At 34.0% G+C, this 17,827-nt stretch overlaps 1 protein-coding gene across 4 annotated transcripts; it reads left to right on the plus strand.

Moving 5' to 3' along the window:
- The first annotated feature begins 1,219 nt into the window (after positions 1-1,219).
- On the plus strand, positions 1,220-16,726 carry LOC124537673 (bromodomain-containing protein 3-like). 4 transcript variants are annotated; one of them, XM_047114618.1, is made up of 21 exons: positions 1,220-1,745; positions 3,969-4,035; positions 4,110-4,255; positions 4,339-4,399; positions 4,525-4,695; positions 4,769-4,963; positions 5,048-5,341; positions 5,479-5,577; positions 5,659-5,808; positions 6,037-6,216; positions 6,320-6,567; positions 6,690-7,021; positions 7,393-7,695; positions 7,793-7,951; positions 8,035-8,157; positions 8,784-8,900; positions 12,890-12,957; positions 13,038-14,072; positions 14,152-14,294; positions 15,243-15,429; positions 15,664-16,726. In XM_047114618.1, exons 4-21 carry the CDS (start codon positions 4,361-4,363, stop codon positions 15,727-15,729), a joined length of 3,909 nt encoding a protein of 1,302 aa, XP_046970574.1. In that variant the 5' UTR covers positions 1,220-1,745; positions 3,969-4,035; positions 4,110-4,255; positions 4,339-4,360; the 3' UTR covers positions 15,730-16,726. The 4 variants fall into 4 exon arrangements, with proteins under 4 accessions (XP_046970574.1, XP_046970549.1, XP_046970557.1 ...); XM_047114593.1 differs by having other exon boundaries at positions 4,343-4,399; XM_047114601.1 differs by having other exon boundaries at positions 4,343-4,399; positions 13,041-14,072.
- The last annotated feature ends 1,101 nt before the right edge of the window (positions 16,727-17,827 follow it).

Genomic DNA, 17,827 nt, shown 5'->3' on the forward strand with positions numbered 1-17,827 from the left:
ATATACAACATTAAAAAATAACAATTGATAAATTTATCTGCTAACTATACAGAACTGTTGGAAAGACAAGTTCACCATAAACAAACGAGTTTACAAGATTAATACACTGTGGTGTATCCAGGTTCTAATTGACATAAAATATTAATGAAAAGATTTTTTCAGCTAAATCAATTGTTTGTAAGCTGAGTAGTAAAAAATATATAAGGTCGATTTTTTTCAAAATAAATAAAATAATAAATACATTTCTAAGGTTGCCAGTTGAGACTACTTTGTTATAAATTTTATAACTTAGAAATATAAACTATATATAAATTATTTTATTTAAAAAAAGTATTACTTGACAAGGAGAAAATTATTTTTCACGAATACTTGATGAATTACTTTCTTTACTTGACCTCATTTTTTCATTACATGCCGACAAGTTATAAGAATCGTGATCGCGATTCAAAATTTGGATATTCTGACACTTTTTAAGTTCAAATTATATAAATGTCTACATACATTGTTTAATGTGATAATAAATGTTTGATTATGCGTTTGTCACTATATAGTATAAAATAAAATAAATTTTTCTGTCTCTTAAATCTTTAAAACTACGTAAAGGATTTTGATAATTTCTTTTTAATAAATGTAATGATTCGAGAAGAAGGTTTATATATATAATACATGGGTAACTTAGTAAAGAAACACTGATAATTTTAGAACTTTGTATTGTGATGTCATATCATTGCACCGGTGCGATGCTGGGGTGGGTCGCAAATAATAATATAAATAGAAAAGAACTTTTTATTTTAATTATATGAAATTGCTTTTACAAAATACTATTGTTTTTCTCAAATATTCTAATCCCATTTCAGTTTGTTACAGGCACAATATAATTTAATTCATATAATGTATCTGAATATGTCACGAATGAATCCAAATGGGTCTGCACAAAGCTATAATGTCCAAGTAAATTATTCAAAAAGTTCTGTTAAACTGTGTTCTGCGAATTACTTGGAATTGTTCAATCACCTTTAACAAATAATTATTTTAACGGAGAGACCTGATATTGTAACCTACTTTAAAATATTTTTATATTAAAACCTTAATTTAAATAAATATTTTCATAATAAAAAAATATTAATGATTATAGTGGGAAATATTTTTTATTATATTCAATAATAGTTTATATACTCTGTACTAAATTAAGGGAGGGAAAGCGGCAGCGCGAAAGCGCGGACGCGGGAGAGTTGATTGATCAAGATTTGAGGTTGAGTTGGGGGCGCCACTGAGCTCTTTGAAATGGCTTATGCATGCTGATTTAATTTTCGTAGTGCATTCTTTTGAATCCTATGAATACTATGAAACCTAATGTCATCCTCTCACCAAAATTCAAAATATAAATGTTTTACACGTTTTTCTATATTATTTTTGTATTATTTTGATTTTCAGAATGAAATAGTGACAAATGTATTTTAGATATGATTAAAGACGCTAGTCACTCGCTTCATGCTTGGCGGCCATGTCTGAAGCCCGCTTGGACCTTTGAGAGTTCGTGTTGTGCTATTCTTTGTTGTATAAAAAAGACAGTGGTTTTTGTTTCCGATAAGACGATGAATTTATAACTACATTAAATGACTATGAACTTTGTTAAATGTGGAGTGTTTTATATAGTCAAGCAAATCGATAAAATTTGCTTCTGCAGAAGTTACTCCAACATCGTATTTTTAGTTCATCCGCCATATTGGCGTTAATATATCTTCGTAAGTCTTTTTTCATAATTTCTTAGCTTGTTTCGAAATTGAAACATTATAATTTTGTTATTTTGCTAGTATTTTAAATGGTCTGTGTAATGTATAATAGTAGAGTCTGCATGATTTGGTTATTAAGCATAATTTCAACAATTTTGATTTGGCCTCTAGACGAGTGGTTTTCACCAAATTCTTTAAGTCCTAAGCTTACTTATATAAGTAGATAAATCGGCTACAAAATCGAAAATAAGATTTGGACATTGAAATTCTCTTTGCTTACATATATAACAATATAGATATAAGCAGCAATCGATATAACAATTTTACTCTTCTTATGTACATTTTTTTTTAAATTTTAGTGTTAAATTCATTGTTTTCCGTTCAATTTTACTATAAATATAGATATTTATAATAAACAAACAACTTTTATTAAAATTTCATCCCTTACACCCTTTAATTCAGTTAAATAATGAGTTTTGTCAAGGAACATTCTAGATCTTAAAAATACACTCTCCATTCTCCTTTTAGCTTGTTAGAGTTGTAAGGTTATCCAAATTTAATCCAATTGTTTTTAAAATGTTCAGTTTGTTTTGACAGCTAATAGATATTGAAGTAATGAGGATTACAATATAGTGCTACACTTGTTTTACTCTAGTAGCATTGATGGTATGGGTGCAGGGCTTTAAAAACTACAGAAGCATGATTAACCAAAAAATCTTACTAAATTATGCATGATGGTTTCTCCTTGTTTTTAACTTTTGTGCTTAGTTATATTGGCCTGTTTTCTAAAAGTTCACTTAAAAGCCTTTTTATTTATATATTATTATACATAAGTAATTTATTAATGAGGCCCTACCCAATCTGCTTAGACCAAAAATGTTTAAAGAATTTGTAATCTTAGTATAAATAAACATAAAAGAAATGTCAAAAGTGTCAATGACTACTTTATATATAATTTACTACTTAATTAGAATCTTATATTACTTTCAATGAATTACATTTTTTAATGCTGAAACCTGCAAATTATAAATATAATTCTTATTTATTATTTTAATATATTGGATAATCACACATGTTTAAGCCAAAATTAATATCTTTAAAATCAGTATAAGCATACATAGATGCTTAATAAACTCTTTTCTGATGATTTTAAATCTATCTTAACTATTAAAATAGCTATTTGAACCTTAAAATCATGAAATACAAGTAGTGGTCTTAATTATTGATATAACCTAAAATCAAAAATTATAAATATTTGCTATTAAAAATCTTTTGAATATTATCCGCTAGTCAGAAACAAATACAAAACAAATATCAAAATCTGTAGTAAATATTTATATTTACCCGAGGGCCAATATTTTCTTACTTAGTTTTCATTTCTTAAATGTAAAATGGAGTCAAAATTTCTAATAGAGAATGGATTATCTTGACGAGTTTATACTACTGATTGAATATGTGGTACTTATTGCTTCTTCTTAATTAACAAAAAATGTATCATCAATACTAGTGGTTCATTTCTTTTAAAAACTATGTATTACAAATGGTCTAGTTATGGCATATGCACTAAAATATAATCAATTATTTTAGTCAATAAAGATTTCAAAAGACAATATATATTTAAATACATATACCACAAGAAGCTTTGCTTGCTTAGCATAAAGATTCTTTTGTTTATTAATCTGAATAACGGGATAACTATTATGTATAATATATGAGATGATCTTCTGAAATGGATTCTGTATATTTGATAACCTTTTGCTTGTGGTAAATCATCATGTAAAGTCTCTTTAAGTTATCACAAATCCTATAACTGATTAGTACCAAATTATCCAGGTTACACTGTTATCGAAATGTCTTGATGGTTAATTAAGGTGACAAAAGTATTTGAGTGCATATATGACCATTTTGAGCTATATTTACTATCAAAGTTTTTATAAATTTCAGAAATTAATCTCAATTACAGAATATTTACTCAATATTCTTGGGGCTTTTCATAGGGTTGTTTTGGATGAATAAGCATACTCGAAAATAAGTAAATTGTTCTTTTGTTCCAATTCCTCTACATTAGCAATGTCTGCAATGCATATTTTGTTTAATGCAAAATAAACAATTTTCAAAGATAAATAATCGTAAAATATATCTATTGCTTTTATTACGTTTATCCATTTTTTTTCTATGTATGTTTTGGAAATAAAAACTTGAATTACTTAACATTTATAATGTATATTATTTCAGGTTCAAGAAATTAAGTTGGTGAAAACACAAAGTCCTTACCAATTCGGACACTGCATGCATGTGCAAGGTAAAGTGTAATACAAGCATATTTTTTATATTCAATATAGTATTTTTTTAACTAATATATAATGTTATTTTTAGGTCTAAAAATATTTAAATGAAAAAAATGAAGTATACCTAGGTGCAAATGCACCTCATTATATTATGATAGACTCATTATATGGTAAAAGAGGGTATAGCTGATGCCTCTTAGCCAGAAGTTGGATGAGCCTCTTGTTACAATTGAGGTGAGAATTTTATCATTTAACATTTGTGGCTCAAATGGTATTTGTAAACAACAGTTACTATAGTTTTCGCGTGGTTTTGGCAGGTAGATTGCAGACTCCAGCACAATGCAGCAGGCAGTCGATCCCCTCGCTACAACAAGCACTGTAAGTTATGTGTTATCTTTCATTTTAAGTGGTACTGTGCTGTAATCATTTCTAATGTGAAAAAATGTACTTTATACGTAAACCCCATTAGTGTGTCATGTAAACAATATTTTTTACGATTTTAGCCCTCGGCGGAACCAGTAAATGGCGCGTCCTCCGAGGACGTTCCACGCCGGCAAGGCCGGATAACCAATCAGCTACAGTTCCTCCAAAAGAATGTTATTAAGGCAGTATGGAAACACAAATTTGCATGGCCCTTTCACCAACCCGTAGATGCAAAAAAATTAAATATTCCTGTAAGTATAAAATTATATAATTAAATATCAAGGTCCATATAACATTGCCTATATATACAATTTTGTTTTTCAGGATTACCACAAAATTATCAAAAAACCTATGGATTTAGGAACAATTAAAAAGCGCCTTGAATCAAACTACTATTATTCCGCTCAAGAATGTATTCAGGATTTCAACACAATGTTCACAAACTGTTATGTTTACAATAAACCAGGGGAAGACGTTGTCGTAATGGCGCAAACTCTAGAAAAGTTATTTTTAAATCGGGTAAGTGATATAAATAAACCATACAATAAAAAAGTTCTTTATTCTACTTACAATAAATGAATAACGATTCATAAAAACCTTTAGATAGCGCAAATGGACAAGGAAGAGAAAGAAATTGAGATGCCATCGAACAGCGGGAAGGGTGGAGTCAAAAAGCGCACGGGGGGTTCGAGTGGGGGAGTGACGGCGAGCGGCGCGGCGGCGGGCGCGGGCGCACCCGCTGCGAGCGCGGCGCTGGGCGCGCGCACCTCGGCCGTCAAGCCCATGGCGCCCGCGCCGCACCCCGCCTTCGTCGGCTCCACCAATACCACCACCACGCCCACGCTTACTGCGCCTTCGGTCACGCCGCCCGCTACACACACTGGCCTCCCGCAACAGGTATACACATTTATTACACGACGAACTGTTTTACACGTATTAAATGATATTGTTATGTTTGTATTAAACTCAACTTACCTTAGCTATATTTAATATACATATGTTTTTCAATTACATATTTTTATAATTGATTATAGGTAGCTACTCAACCTTCCAATTTCCATGTGACTCAAGCCCCAGCACAACCAGTCGCTACAATACCAGCCGTCACGCTATCACAGACCCAACCTGCTAAGGTAATATAAGTTCCTTACGAAAAAAAAAACGAGTATTTTTATCCATAGAAATCATTTTCATATATCGTCTTTTGTTAATAGGTAAAAAAAGGCGTTAAAAGAAAAGCTGATACCACAACACCTATGGGTAGTTCATTTGAAGGCGGTTATACAACTCCCACTATCGAACAGCAGAGTGGACCTAAACCTGCCAAAATTTCTACCAGAAGAGAAAGTGGCAGACAGAAAAAAGTAGGTTATAGAGATTACAAAAAAATAATAATTTGGAAACATTGTGATAATATCGCTAAACAGTTACAGTAATAGTAGCTCCATCCACATTATTTTATGTGTATAATTACATCAGCTAATAGCCTCAATAATAGTAATAATACTTAATCAAACTTATATTATTTTGCTGACACACAATGTATTGGAGTGGACTGTAAATGACAAGATATTAATACAAGTCGTTTCCAGGCGGGTCGAGTCGGAGACGACGGGTTCAAAATGGGCGGCTTGTCGCCCAGCGTGGGCGCGGCCGGCGCGTCGCACCACGCCGCGCTCACGCCGCAGTTGGCCAAGAGCAAGGAGAAGCTGTCCGACGCGCTCAAGAGCTGCAACGAAATACTGAAAGAGCTCTTTTCTAAGAAACACTCCGTAAGATTACTTACTCCTTGTATTACCTTGAAAGATCGCATTGCGATTTGTTTTATGTTTAATGTTTAGATCTGAGCTATTTAGATTTAACCATTTTCTACAGGGTTACGCGTGGCCGTTTTACAAACCCGTTGATGCCGAGTTGCTCGGTCTTCATGATTATTTTGATATTATTAAGAAACCTATGGACCTCGGGACCGTTAAACAGAAGATGGATGGTAGAGCATATAAGACAGCTGCGGAATTCGCGGCAGATGTTCGTTTAATATTCACAAATTGTTACAAATATAATCCTCCCGATCACGACGTGGTTGCAATGGCCCGAAAGTTACAAGATGTTTTTGAAATGAGGTGAGAAATTTGTTTATAATAAATTATTATACTGAAATAAAACATTAAAAAATAATTACTAGATATTGTAAAAAAATGGTAACAAATTTTTTTTTGCTATTTTTTTATTATGTTATCTACAGGTATGCCAAGATTCCTGATGAACCAAGTCATGTAGGAGTACCACATATAGATAAAGGGAGCTCAGCTTCTAGCTCAGAATCGGGCTCTGAATCTGAATCTGAATCGGATGACTCAGAGGAAGAAAGGAACAATAAAGTGAAATTGTTAGAAAAGGAACTTCTTGCACTTCAGGAAAAAATGCGAAAGCTTGTCGAAGAGTCCAATAATAAGAAGAAGGCTAAAAAGAAAGTAAAGGACAAAACAAAAAAACAAATAACAAACAATGCTGTTCCTAAAACAAATGCTGTCGCGGGTTATGGTGCGAAAGCAAACAATATTGGTGAAAACTTGGGTAAGTGTTATTTGTTAATTATAAAAATAAATTATGCTTCTTTTATATAACATAGTATTCTGGAAAATAGTTAAATTTCAATTTGAGGTGTCATATATATTTTTACATAAAATTAATATTTAATCTCTATCATATTTGCAATGATATGGCAACAAACACAACTCCGATGTCGCCTCGTTCCTTCAGTTTTTGAATAGATATATAGATATAGGTACGTAGTATTTACCTTAAAAATGACCTTTAGCAGTCATTGAAATCAAACCCGTCAGTCATATGTGTACACTTAGAAAACTAGAATAGACACATCAGATGGATATCGTAATACGAAAGCGCACTAAGACGATTAGTGACGGATAATGGGTAACGCTTAGTATCGTCGACAGCGACGAGTGGCGTTCGCGGCAAGACTGGCAGCAAGCGCGGAGCGGGCGCGGCCGGCGGTGTGAGCGCGGCCAGCGCGGGCAAGGCGGCGGCGCGCGGCGCGCCCGCCAAGAAGAAGAGCTCCACGCCCACCGCCGCGCCGCCGCACCACGCGCCCGCGCACCACGCGCACCACGCGCACCACGCGCACCACGCCCACCACGCGCACCCCGACACCGACGACGAGGACCTCGCCAAGCCCATGTCGTACGACGAGAAGAGGCAGCTCTCACTCGACATCAACAAGTTGCCTGGTTAGTATTGCTATTTCACTAGTAGTGAGAATGTCAATATCCCTGTTGGGTTTTAAAAGGAACTAATCATTATTTACATAACTTATTTTTGGTTTAGGTGATAAACTCGGAAAGGTTGTACACATTATTCAAAGCAGAGAACCTTCGCTGCGAGATTCCAATCCAGATGAAATCGAAATAGATTTTGAAACATTAAAACCATCAACACTTAGAGAATTAGAAAACTATGTAGCTTCATGTCTTCGGAAGAAAACACGTAAGATTTTTTATTTTTAAATAAATATATTCAGATATAATACATCAAGATCTATACTGACTAAAATTACTTGAATTTTTTAGATCGAAAAGTGTCTGGCAAGTCTAAGGATGAGCAGATGGCTGAGAAAAAGCAGGAATTAGAAAAAAGGTTGCAAGATGTATCAGGGCAATTAGGAACAAATAAGAAACAGCAACCCAAAAAAGGTGACTAAAATGTTATAATAAAATCAGTTACTGCTCAGACAATGAATAATTTGTAATTTGTTGTTTAAAACGCCATTTTGTCGTAAAACCATGTGAAGATCATAGATTAATCAAGTTCTCGACCAAATATATCGTGTCAATTTGCTGTCAAATGAATTAATTGGATTTTCTCCTCTTCTGATTGGAATAGGGTATATAAAAATGTATCCTAAGTTTGACTAGTTGAGGGCATAATTAAATTAACTATAATAAATAAACTATACTTGGTGGTAGGGCATTGTGCGAGCCCGTCTGGGTAGGTACCACCCACTCATCAGTTATTCTACCGCCAAATAACAGTAGTCAGTATTCTTGTGTTCCGGTTTGTGAGTGAGCCAGTGTAACTTCAGGCACAAGGGACATAACATCTTAGTTCCCAAGGTTAGTGGCGCAGTGACGATGTAAGGAATAGTTAATATTTCTCACAGCGTCATTGTCTATGGGTGATGGTGACCACTTACCATCAGGTGGCCTATATGCTCGTCCGCCAACCTATACCATAAAAAAATAAATAAACATAAATCCTACAAGAGTTACGTGTTGTTTGATGTTAATATGTTGTTAATTATCTGTGATTGTGGTCGCAGAGGGCTGCAAGGAGGGCCTGGGCGGCGGAATGTCGTCGTCGTCCAGCTCGTCCGACTCGTCCAACTCGTCGTCCAGCACCGACACCAGCTCGTCCGACAGCAGCGACAGCGAAGCAGGTTAGACACACGGCGCCTTAATTGTCCCTTGCAGCTAGCGCTCGAACTCGCGCGGTACGACTTAGACTTACATTTAATGTTACGTGCATTTAATTAAGAGATATCTTCGTGTTGCGATGAACGTTTTCGAAATGCTTGAGATCTATGATTAGTTTTAGGTTAGATCCGATTGTTCATATCTAAGAATTAAATCTGAGAGGTTTTCACCTTTGCCAGTATTTTTTTTTAATATGTGATCTATCGCGGTACTGTGTTTCGAATTGTACGTTGAACGGTTTAATGCCGTTTTAATATTTTATTCTAGTCTGAAAATGTCAGTGACAGAATGAATGGTATGTCCGTAATGTCTAGAATAACCGATCAGATTGTGAACATTTTAAAGACAAATTAGATTTTAATGAGACCTACTTGTGTAGATACTCTTTATGTCCGTGTGATGGATAAACCTTAACTTTTTTTTAATTTATTGACATTTCATTTTGAAAGTGATATTATTTATTGTCCAGATTGATAAATTGTTACTATTTTAATCTCCAATAACGAACTTGAGTGGAATAATTTGGTCAATATATGAATGCTTACCAAAGTGAAAGTTGAGAATGCTTGTTGTATGCTGTTTTGTGTCAAACAGATTTTTTATCAATCCTAGACTTTCACCTCACATTCATACAATTTTATATGTTTTAAACACAGTATGACAATCTTAGGCGGAACAACCTCGCAATAATTCTCTTATTAAATTTAGTACTTATTACTTTGAAGAATGTAGATTATTAGATGTGTGCATGAGTTTGCGTGCGTGCGTTGCAGAACTAGTTCTGTATGATGATTTATATTACTGTGATATTGGAAAGAGGGAAACGACTCTTTTTATTCGATCAGACAGTCATTGAGATCCAAAATTTTTGAGCATAATAAGAAATGTTGGTAAAGGCACAAAACAGTTAAGTCATTGGTAAGGAGGAGACGCTAGCTTTGGTGTTCGCTGACACTCGTAACTGGTGCCGGTAAGACAATTTTTTATTTGGTTTGATTTCATAAACCAATAGGAAATACCTTTTCACATTAATATTTTTAACTATATCATGTCCTCAAGTGCGAAACTATTTCATTTGCATCCTTAAAATTTTATTATCTCGGAATAAATATTTATTGGAAACTTCAGATCTCACGGTTACTAATCGCTTTAGTGTGGAATTGATAAGAATAAAGTGCGCGTAAGTTGCGGAGGCGGTAGGACGACGCCGGAGGAGCCAGTCTGCCACGGTATGCAAACAATTGTGTAAGGACGGACACATGTAGCAAGCAAAATTATCACACCTTCTTACACCCTGCTCTCTCGTACCGCGAGGATGTATTCTAGTGACATGTTGTAGTTAAAAAAATTAATTCTTGAAAAGGTATGGTTTATTGGTTGAACGCTTGTTATTCGATGCTTGCTCTCAAAATTCAACGCGACGTGTGATCGAAATCGAATATCACTAAATATACCCAAAGCTGGCCTCCTTCCTTCCACAAATTGTTTGCAAACTTGTATACATACTACTTTATAAAAAAATGTTGATGGTACCGATGAATGTTAAATAAAATGTTAATTAAATTAGGCCCTACCGCTGTAGAATCTTTTACTTATTTGTAATTTTTATTTTACACAGCTGAATATTTGTATTTTGTATGTAGTTAGCTTCGCCACAAAATTGTACTTTGTGTTATGCCCAATTGAAGGAGGGAGGATAATGGTGCAATAATTTGCGTGTGTCACGACAGGTGCCTGACAGACTACAAGTAAAAAGAACTTTGGAAATGTTGACGGTTGAGTCAATTTGATTTTTATAAATTTTCCAGTCACTAAATATTTACACTTTATTTATGGACACATTAAGAGTATTGCATCTAAATATCAAATTATGGACGCTTTGTTATTTTATTTGATTAAAGTAGTAGATGATCTACAATATATGAACATTGCGAAACGTCATGACTGCGACTGGAACATTATGATAAATATCTACTATTATGTATGTTAAAATTTTACTTTTAATTAGCTTAATTGATAAATATAATTTTAGGAGCTTTAGGTCTTATAAAAACAAATATATATATAGCATTTTATAGAGTATTGTAATATCTCAATTTATCTTATTTATTTTTTATACATACAGAGTTAATTTGTTCAATAAAATTATAGATTCACAAAGCATATTTTGTGAATTCCTTAATGTTACTAAAATATATGCAAGGCTTAAACCATTTTAGTGTTTTCCTGAGAAGTTTTTGACCTTTAGAAATGATGAAATAAACGTTACATGGGTAACAAACAACACATTTATGACATCACAAATTGTGTTTTGGGTTGAGTCTTGATAATTTTAGCTAAATATCTATCATTGTTTTAATTCACTTTTAGAAGATTTTATAATATTTATTTTATATGATATTATTTAAAATACCTGCTTCAATGTAAGACTAATCAAAATTGGGCTAACAGTATTTTAATATAAGTTATTTAAAGGTAAAAGAAAATCGACATTTGTACATTCCTGATGATTTCTAAGAAATAGGAATTATGTAAAAATTAAAGCAATAGGATTTCACACAAGTACAATATTTACATTATGTAGCAATTAGTTTTACATTTGACGGAACCAAAGGGGAACAAATTCTCTGTTTTCCATTGCTGTTTCTTATACTAACTCAAACCTTTTTTAGTTTTACCTTGTACATACATATATATATAATATATATACTTAAATACAGTTTTTTTTGGGTTAATATATTAATTGCCTTCGTCTTTTATTATGTATTATGTTTGAAATCCTCGCTTTTCTAGGGCCAAGGTTAAAGAACAAAATAGTCGATCGTATATACTCTTGTTAGCATTTTGCAAATAAGTTTATGGAGATTATAAATGTCAAATGTTAAAAGTATGAACTTGGATATTAATTTGCTTAAAATGACATGTATAGATGTTTTCAATTAGTTTTTAAAAAGTTTTAGTAAATATTTGGTACAATTAAATAATATTGCGCGACGTTTAATTTTGATGTAGATTTTTGATGTGTGTAAACAGAAACACCATGTGTAAATTTTATATAAGATTTATTTAATCAACCCTCATGTCTTTTAAATTGATTAGATAATAAGAATGAGTGGTAATGAAAAAACTTTGTATATAATTCAATATATTACAAAAATTTAAGTAAAACTTTTAAGTAACATATTTTGAATTTTATTTTCTTCCCTGAGATCTGAAGTTTCATTATTGTTTAAGTGCGTTAAAGGTATTTCTTCCTATCAATGTGTTTTTTTTTTTTGAATAACCTTCTTTTCAATATCTACGGATGTTACCTACAGCTCGTCAATTATTTGGCAAGTTAATTAAAATAAGGGGCTTTCACAATCGTGATAATATAGATTCGTTACTTAAGAGGACAGAGTTGGGTTATGATTAGTGACTAATTTGTGTGTATCCGTTTCTATAAAGGAAGTCTTTTTATGCAACATTTATTTACAGGAAGCTTAATTGCTTATTAAATTATTGGAATATATCTATTAAATTAATCATGTACTAATTTCGAGGATTGGTTTTACTACCATTAAAAACATATAGGTATCAATCATTTAAATCATGAAATTAAGATATTAAAAATCATTAAAGACTTTCTAATAGAATGTGGCACAATAAATTAGTTATTTATCTTAAATTAGTTTTAAATAATTTTGCGACCCAAACTGATTATTGCATAATTGTGAAAATTAATTGACTGTCTGATGAGCGATCATGACAAATAACTTGAAAAGGTTATTAATTAAGAGACATAATCGTGTAATTATTAAAAATTTTAAGGGTCTTTGAAGAATTCCTTTAGGTTAAAAAAAAAGTCACTGCAAGTTAATGGATACCTTAGGTAGGTGATACGTATATTACAATTAAATATTTTTTATCCATTGCTTAGCTATTTTCGTCAAATAACTTTTGATCATTGCAGGTACGAGTGCCGGCAAACCTTCCAAGAAAAAACTCAAGAAGCAAGCGCAACAAGTTCCTTCGCAAACTGTAAATATGACTCCCATATAGAAAATTAACATAATAAACGAATCGGATCCGACTGGTGATCATCACAAACTTAATTCCAGAAGCCGGTCCCGCAGGTGGTCGTGCCCGTGGCGCCGCTGGCCGCGCCCGCGGAGCCGCCGCGCGCCGAGCCCAAGCCGGAGCCGCCCGCGCCCGCGCCCGCCGCCGCGCCCGCGCCCGCGCCCGACGCCAAGCCGCCGCCCGCCGCCAGCGCGCCGCTCGCGCCGCCCGCCGCGCCGCCCGCGCTCGCGCCCGCGCCCAGCGCGCCCGACTCGTCCAACGTGCCCGCGCTCAGGGAGGAGCCCCAGAAGCCGCCCATGAAAACCGAGCCCCGCAATGGCCTCGATAAAGTAGACGCCTCGCACTACATAGACCCTATCGAGCGATCGCTCGCCAGCCTCGAGCGAAGCCTGCAAGCGGATGTGCCGATGGATGTCAGCGTTAGCGCGTCTGAGTCATCGATGCGACTCGAGGAGTTCGCTTTGCCGAAGCCTTCGATCATGCCCGATGCTACGCATCACAATCTGATGGCTCAGCTAGGAGGCCTGACGGACATGACTCACGTCACCGAACAGATAAAAAATGAAATGTATCCTCAACCCCATAATGGCTTTGTGGAGAAGAATACACCGCAGGAGCGGGAAATGTTGAGGCCGGATATTAATCCTAACATACCGTGCTTAACGACTGCTCCTCCAGTTTCCTCTATATTTGACCCCGTGTACTCTGTACCCCACACGCACTCTGTTACGGCACAATCACACCTAAACATCCCAAACACTCCTAATTTAATACCACCGGTGATTAAGAAGGAGGAAGTAAAACCTTTGTTAACGCCGAAGCCGATAGAAGATCTCATGGGAGTACCTAATATGATTGGCAACAATATTACTGATAGAGTAAAGTACGAAATAGATAAAAAGGTAGAAGATACAAAGAACTCTAATTTTGCTCAAGCTTTTAAGCTTAAGCAAGAACAGAATTTGAAAAATGCAAGTTCTTGGTCGTCTTTGGCTCAAGCCGGTAGCCCTCAGAGTGTCCCGAACATTGGTGTAAATAATCAAATAAAACAGAAACCAGTTATGGATAGTTTTCAAGTAAGATATGTTTTTATGTAACATGGATTTTTCATGTATTATTTCGTTCATTTACTTAATCAAATTTCTTTTCTAATAGGCCTTTAAAAAACAAGCTCGTGAAAAGATTGATCGACAACGAGCTTTAATAGAACAGCAAGAACTCAGGAAGAAGGAGCAAGCGGAAAGAGAAAGACAGCGTCAAGAAACAGAAAGGCGGCATCCCGAAGACGATAAAATGAGGTAATATTTCCTGACTTTATTGAAGCGTATCTAAATAATATAGTTGGTAGTTTCAAGCATAGATAGATATGTCAGCTATTTACATAATGCTGTGTGTTCCAGTTGCAATATAGGAGACAAGTATACCTAATTGGATAAATCTACTTTCATCATTGTAGTATAAAACTTAAAATATTACACAAGGTTATAAAATATTTTTTTAATAATTAAAATATTATTTTTCATAAAATAAGTCGATTACATACAATAATTTTATAAGCACTGACACTGAGTGTATTTCATATGAAAAAAAAGGAATATTTAACTTATCGTGCGACGTTTTATGTCACAACACTTTTCGTTAACTCATGTTATTTTTTTAAAGCAACTTGAATTTTGCAAAACAATATGCAACTTAAATAAAATGTAAATCAATTTCAAGGTCAACTTTTCCCAGGGCCATGTTAGCCCATCCCAAGGTTTAAAGAACATGAGATTATGGATACAAATTCCCTAGGATAGTAAACTTTGAAAAAAATAATAGTTAATAAACCCCAAACTTAACAAAAATACGTACTACACGTTCGTATGTCGTTAATTAGGATGGGTTCTCGGGCCCTGGCCCCGTGGAGTGGGCCCTTGTGATAAAGACATAAAACTGTAATGATCTTGTTCTATTACGTGATATTTTAAATAAATAGTGTCTGTTGTTACTATATGTATTTATTTATTTATTGGAAATAGTTACACCATCGACTTATCACTAACACATTCACTTAGCAGTAGATACAGGGTAGGTGAATAAATCATTACAGGTGTAAACAATGTAAGTAATGTATGTATGTCTTGTGTTACGTATAAAAGTTACATCTCAAATATTTAACATATAATTGGCAAATGATTGTTGATAGTCCAAATTAGGCTGCTTATGATCCCAGTTTACAGAAAGCTTTTCAATTGAACTCGCAGGGTGGGTGTCAGCGCGCGCAAGGCGGAGAGCGCAGAGGTGTCGTCGCCGGCGGTGTCGCCCGTGGCGCGCGGCTCGCCGCCCGCCGCGCCCGCCGCGCCGCCCGCGCCCGCCGCGCCCGACAAGCCGCCCGCCTCCGAGCGCGACCGCCTGCGTCAGCGCGAGCAGGAGCGCCGGCGTCGGGAAGCGGTAAGCCTTAGGCCACTGTGCATCACATTTTTACGGATTCCATATCGACGCAATTCAATATTATTGTACTATACAATGTTTATTCTCTTCCTTAAGAGCTTCTCTATATGTTCTTCTTCTTGTTATGTAATATGACAATTGATTAATGCATCTTATTTAGAAGTCTGTAAAGGGTTTCTTAAAGTATGGGTATAAGTTAAAGAGCGGTTTTCTAAGAACATTTTTATTTTTCAGATGGCAGGTCAGATAGATATGAATATGCAAAGCGACTTGATGGCAGCGTTTGAAGAATCGTTGTAATTCGTTGCGCGGACATTATTATAGTTGTACATATGAGTATATAAAATAAATATTATTGTCAATGCAATCTATACAATGGTGATAGTATGACACCGGAGTGACTTTGTGATCGTTTTGTGTGTGAAACTGTTGACTAACATGTGGTTAAGTGCTGTGAATAGATATACATATTATAAATTAAACTGTTGTACCATCAATCTTGACTTCGTGGTTGCGTGCTATAGGCCTTTACAAGGGGGTTGCATTTTAAAATAAACTGTATTATAATAAGTTTGTATGCAAGTTCTTGATGTAAACTCTCTTTACATTCGTAAGCCTATAATATATTTATATTTTGTTCTAGGAGCGTCTTCTACCTTCCGAACTTGTTTTATAGTATGTACTAATAAATAGAATGGTAGTCATATTGAAATTGGGAAAAATCAAAAATGTTTTATTTTATGTAATTGATAAATAGACAATCAACTTTTAACCGTGAAATCTGTTATTCTTCGTGTGTTTTCACATTGCATTATGGCACGACAGCACGTTAGTTAGACGCGTTAAGTCGGAATCATAATCGAGAAGGGTCTTTTTAAAACTACCCTCAGATTAGCCACGATGCAATGAGATAACAGCCTACGTTATGTATTTAATAGTAAATGGAATTTCTGTTACGTGTTCGATTTTCGATAAATATTGCTTAATGTTAGTAGATTTTTTATCAGTCTGTCAACAGTAAACAGATCAAATGTCATACATTTGATTTGAAAATATATTTATTTTACATTGGAATATGTCTTTTTATGTTTTGTAGTTAGCTAACTCCAGTGGAAAATGTATAAAAGTATTATCGAAATTCAACATACTCATAAGTTTATAGGATGAGTAAGTGATACAATACCGACCGAAATACGAAAAATTGTATATTGTTAAGCAAATTATAATTTCAGCCATTTTACCAGACTCAAATCAAAATGTAGATATAAAGTAAAATATATTGACATTCCATAATGTACTGTGTTGTTTAAATTAATGTATAATTTTTAAAACGACGTGTATTTATAAATTATCTGGATCCACACATTTGAAATCGTACAGCCGCTAAATAAATCTTATATCTACAAGTTTAAATAGAAAATTCATTTTTTGATTTATTTTACGCACACATAAAGGTTTTTAACGTAAATTTAGCATTTCTTCAAAATACATTTATTTTGACATTTGTAAGTGTGTGTTATTTGTGAATTATAAAGCTGATTGCAAATGTCCAGATAATTTGATATGACACAAACAAATTAATATAAGAAGTCCCATGTGAAAACAATCCTTCGCATTATCGTGAACTGTAAGTCCCAATTTCCTTACTCATATATATGAGTATATTTTCGTAATCGTTTTCAACTTAAGCTTCTTATATTACCCAATAAATTTTGACGTGGAAATTCATTATTTCAATTAACATTACAATTTAACCAATTTAGGTTTACGGCTTGAAACACGTTCCACTAGTTAATCTAGTATCACGCATTAATTCGAAAAGATCAAGTTAAAGTTTAAAATATTGATGCGAATATCGCAGCTGAAGTTTTATTTTATGTTATTTTTAAACGTTAAGCAAGGAAAAAAGGAAATCGAGATAGACAGTAGCGACTGATCGCTTTGTCTATGTATGTATAGTAATATTTATTATATGGAGAGAATTTTGAAGCACATTTTTTTTTATATGTACCTAATAATTTATTAAATTAGATAAAAAGCGTTTGGTTACCTTTTTTGTAAATTGTAATAATTTTTCCAACGCAATTTCCCTTTTTAAAAATAAAATATTAAGTCATCATATTCTTTTTCTTCACAAGTGTTGGTTTGTTAATTCTAATAAAATACTATTTATTTTTATTAAATCTACTACATGAGAATTGGCTTCACATTGACATTCCCTAGCATTGGCCTCATGTAGATTATTGATGCAACTATTTATTATCGTCAGTAAAATAAGGACATAGTCGAAGAACACAAATTTCCTATTGCCTATTTCAGTGGGAGAAAGAGCAAAGCTTGAATTGACATGTCAATTTCGAAAAGAAAGCTATGGTATTTATTATAGATTCCTGAATTG

Source organism: Vanessa cardui, chromosome 2 (assembly GCF_905220365.1).
Source record: "Vanessa cardui chromosome 2, ilVanCard2.1, whole genome shotgun sequence".
NCBI classification, from domain to species: domain Eukaryota; kingdom Metazoa; phylum Arthropoda; class Insecta; order Lepidoptera; family Nymphalidae; genus Vanessa; species Vanessa cardui.

What these genes read in the sequence shown, in the direction of transcription:
- LOC124537673 (XM_047114593.1), top strand. Translation starts at nt 4,211, where the DNA reads ATGCCTCTTAGCCAGAAGTTGGATGAGCCTCTTGTTACAATTGAG. An exon ending in CCCTCGCTACAACAAGCACT is followed by an intron (nt 4,400 to 4,524) that starts GTAAGTTATGTG and finishes TTACGATTTTAG; the next exon opens with CCCTCGGCGGAACCAGTAAA. An exon ending in CAGTTATGGATAGTTTTCAA is followed by an intron (nt 14,073 to 14,151) that starts GTAAGATATGTT and finishes CTTTTCTAATAG; the next exon opens with GCCTTTAAAAAACAAGCTCG.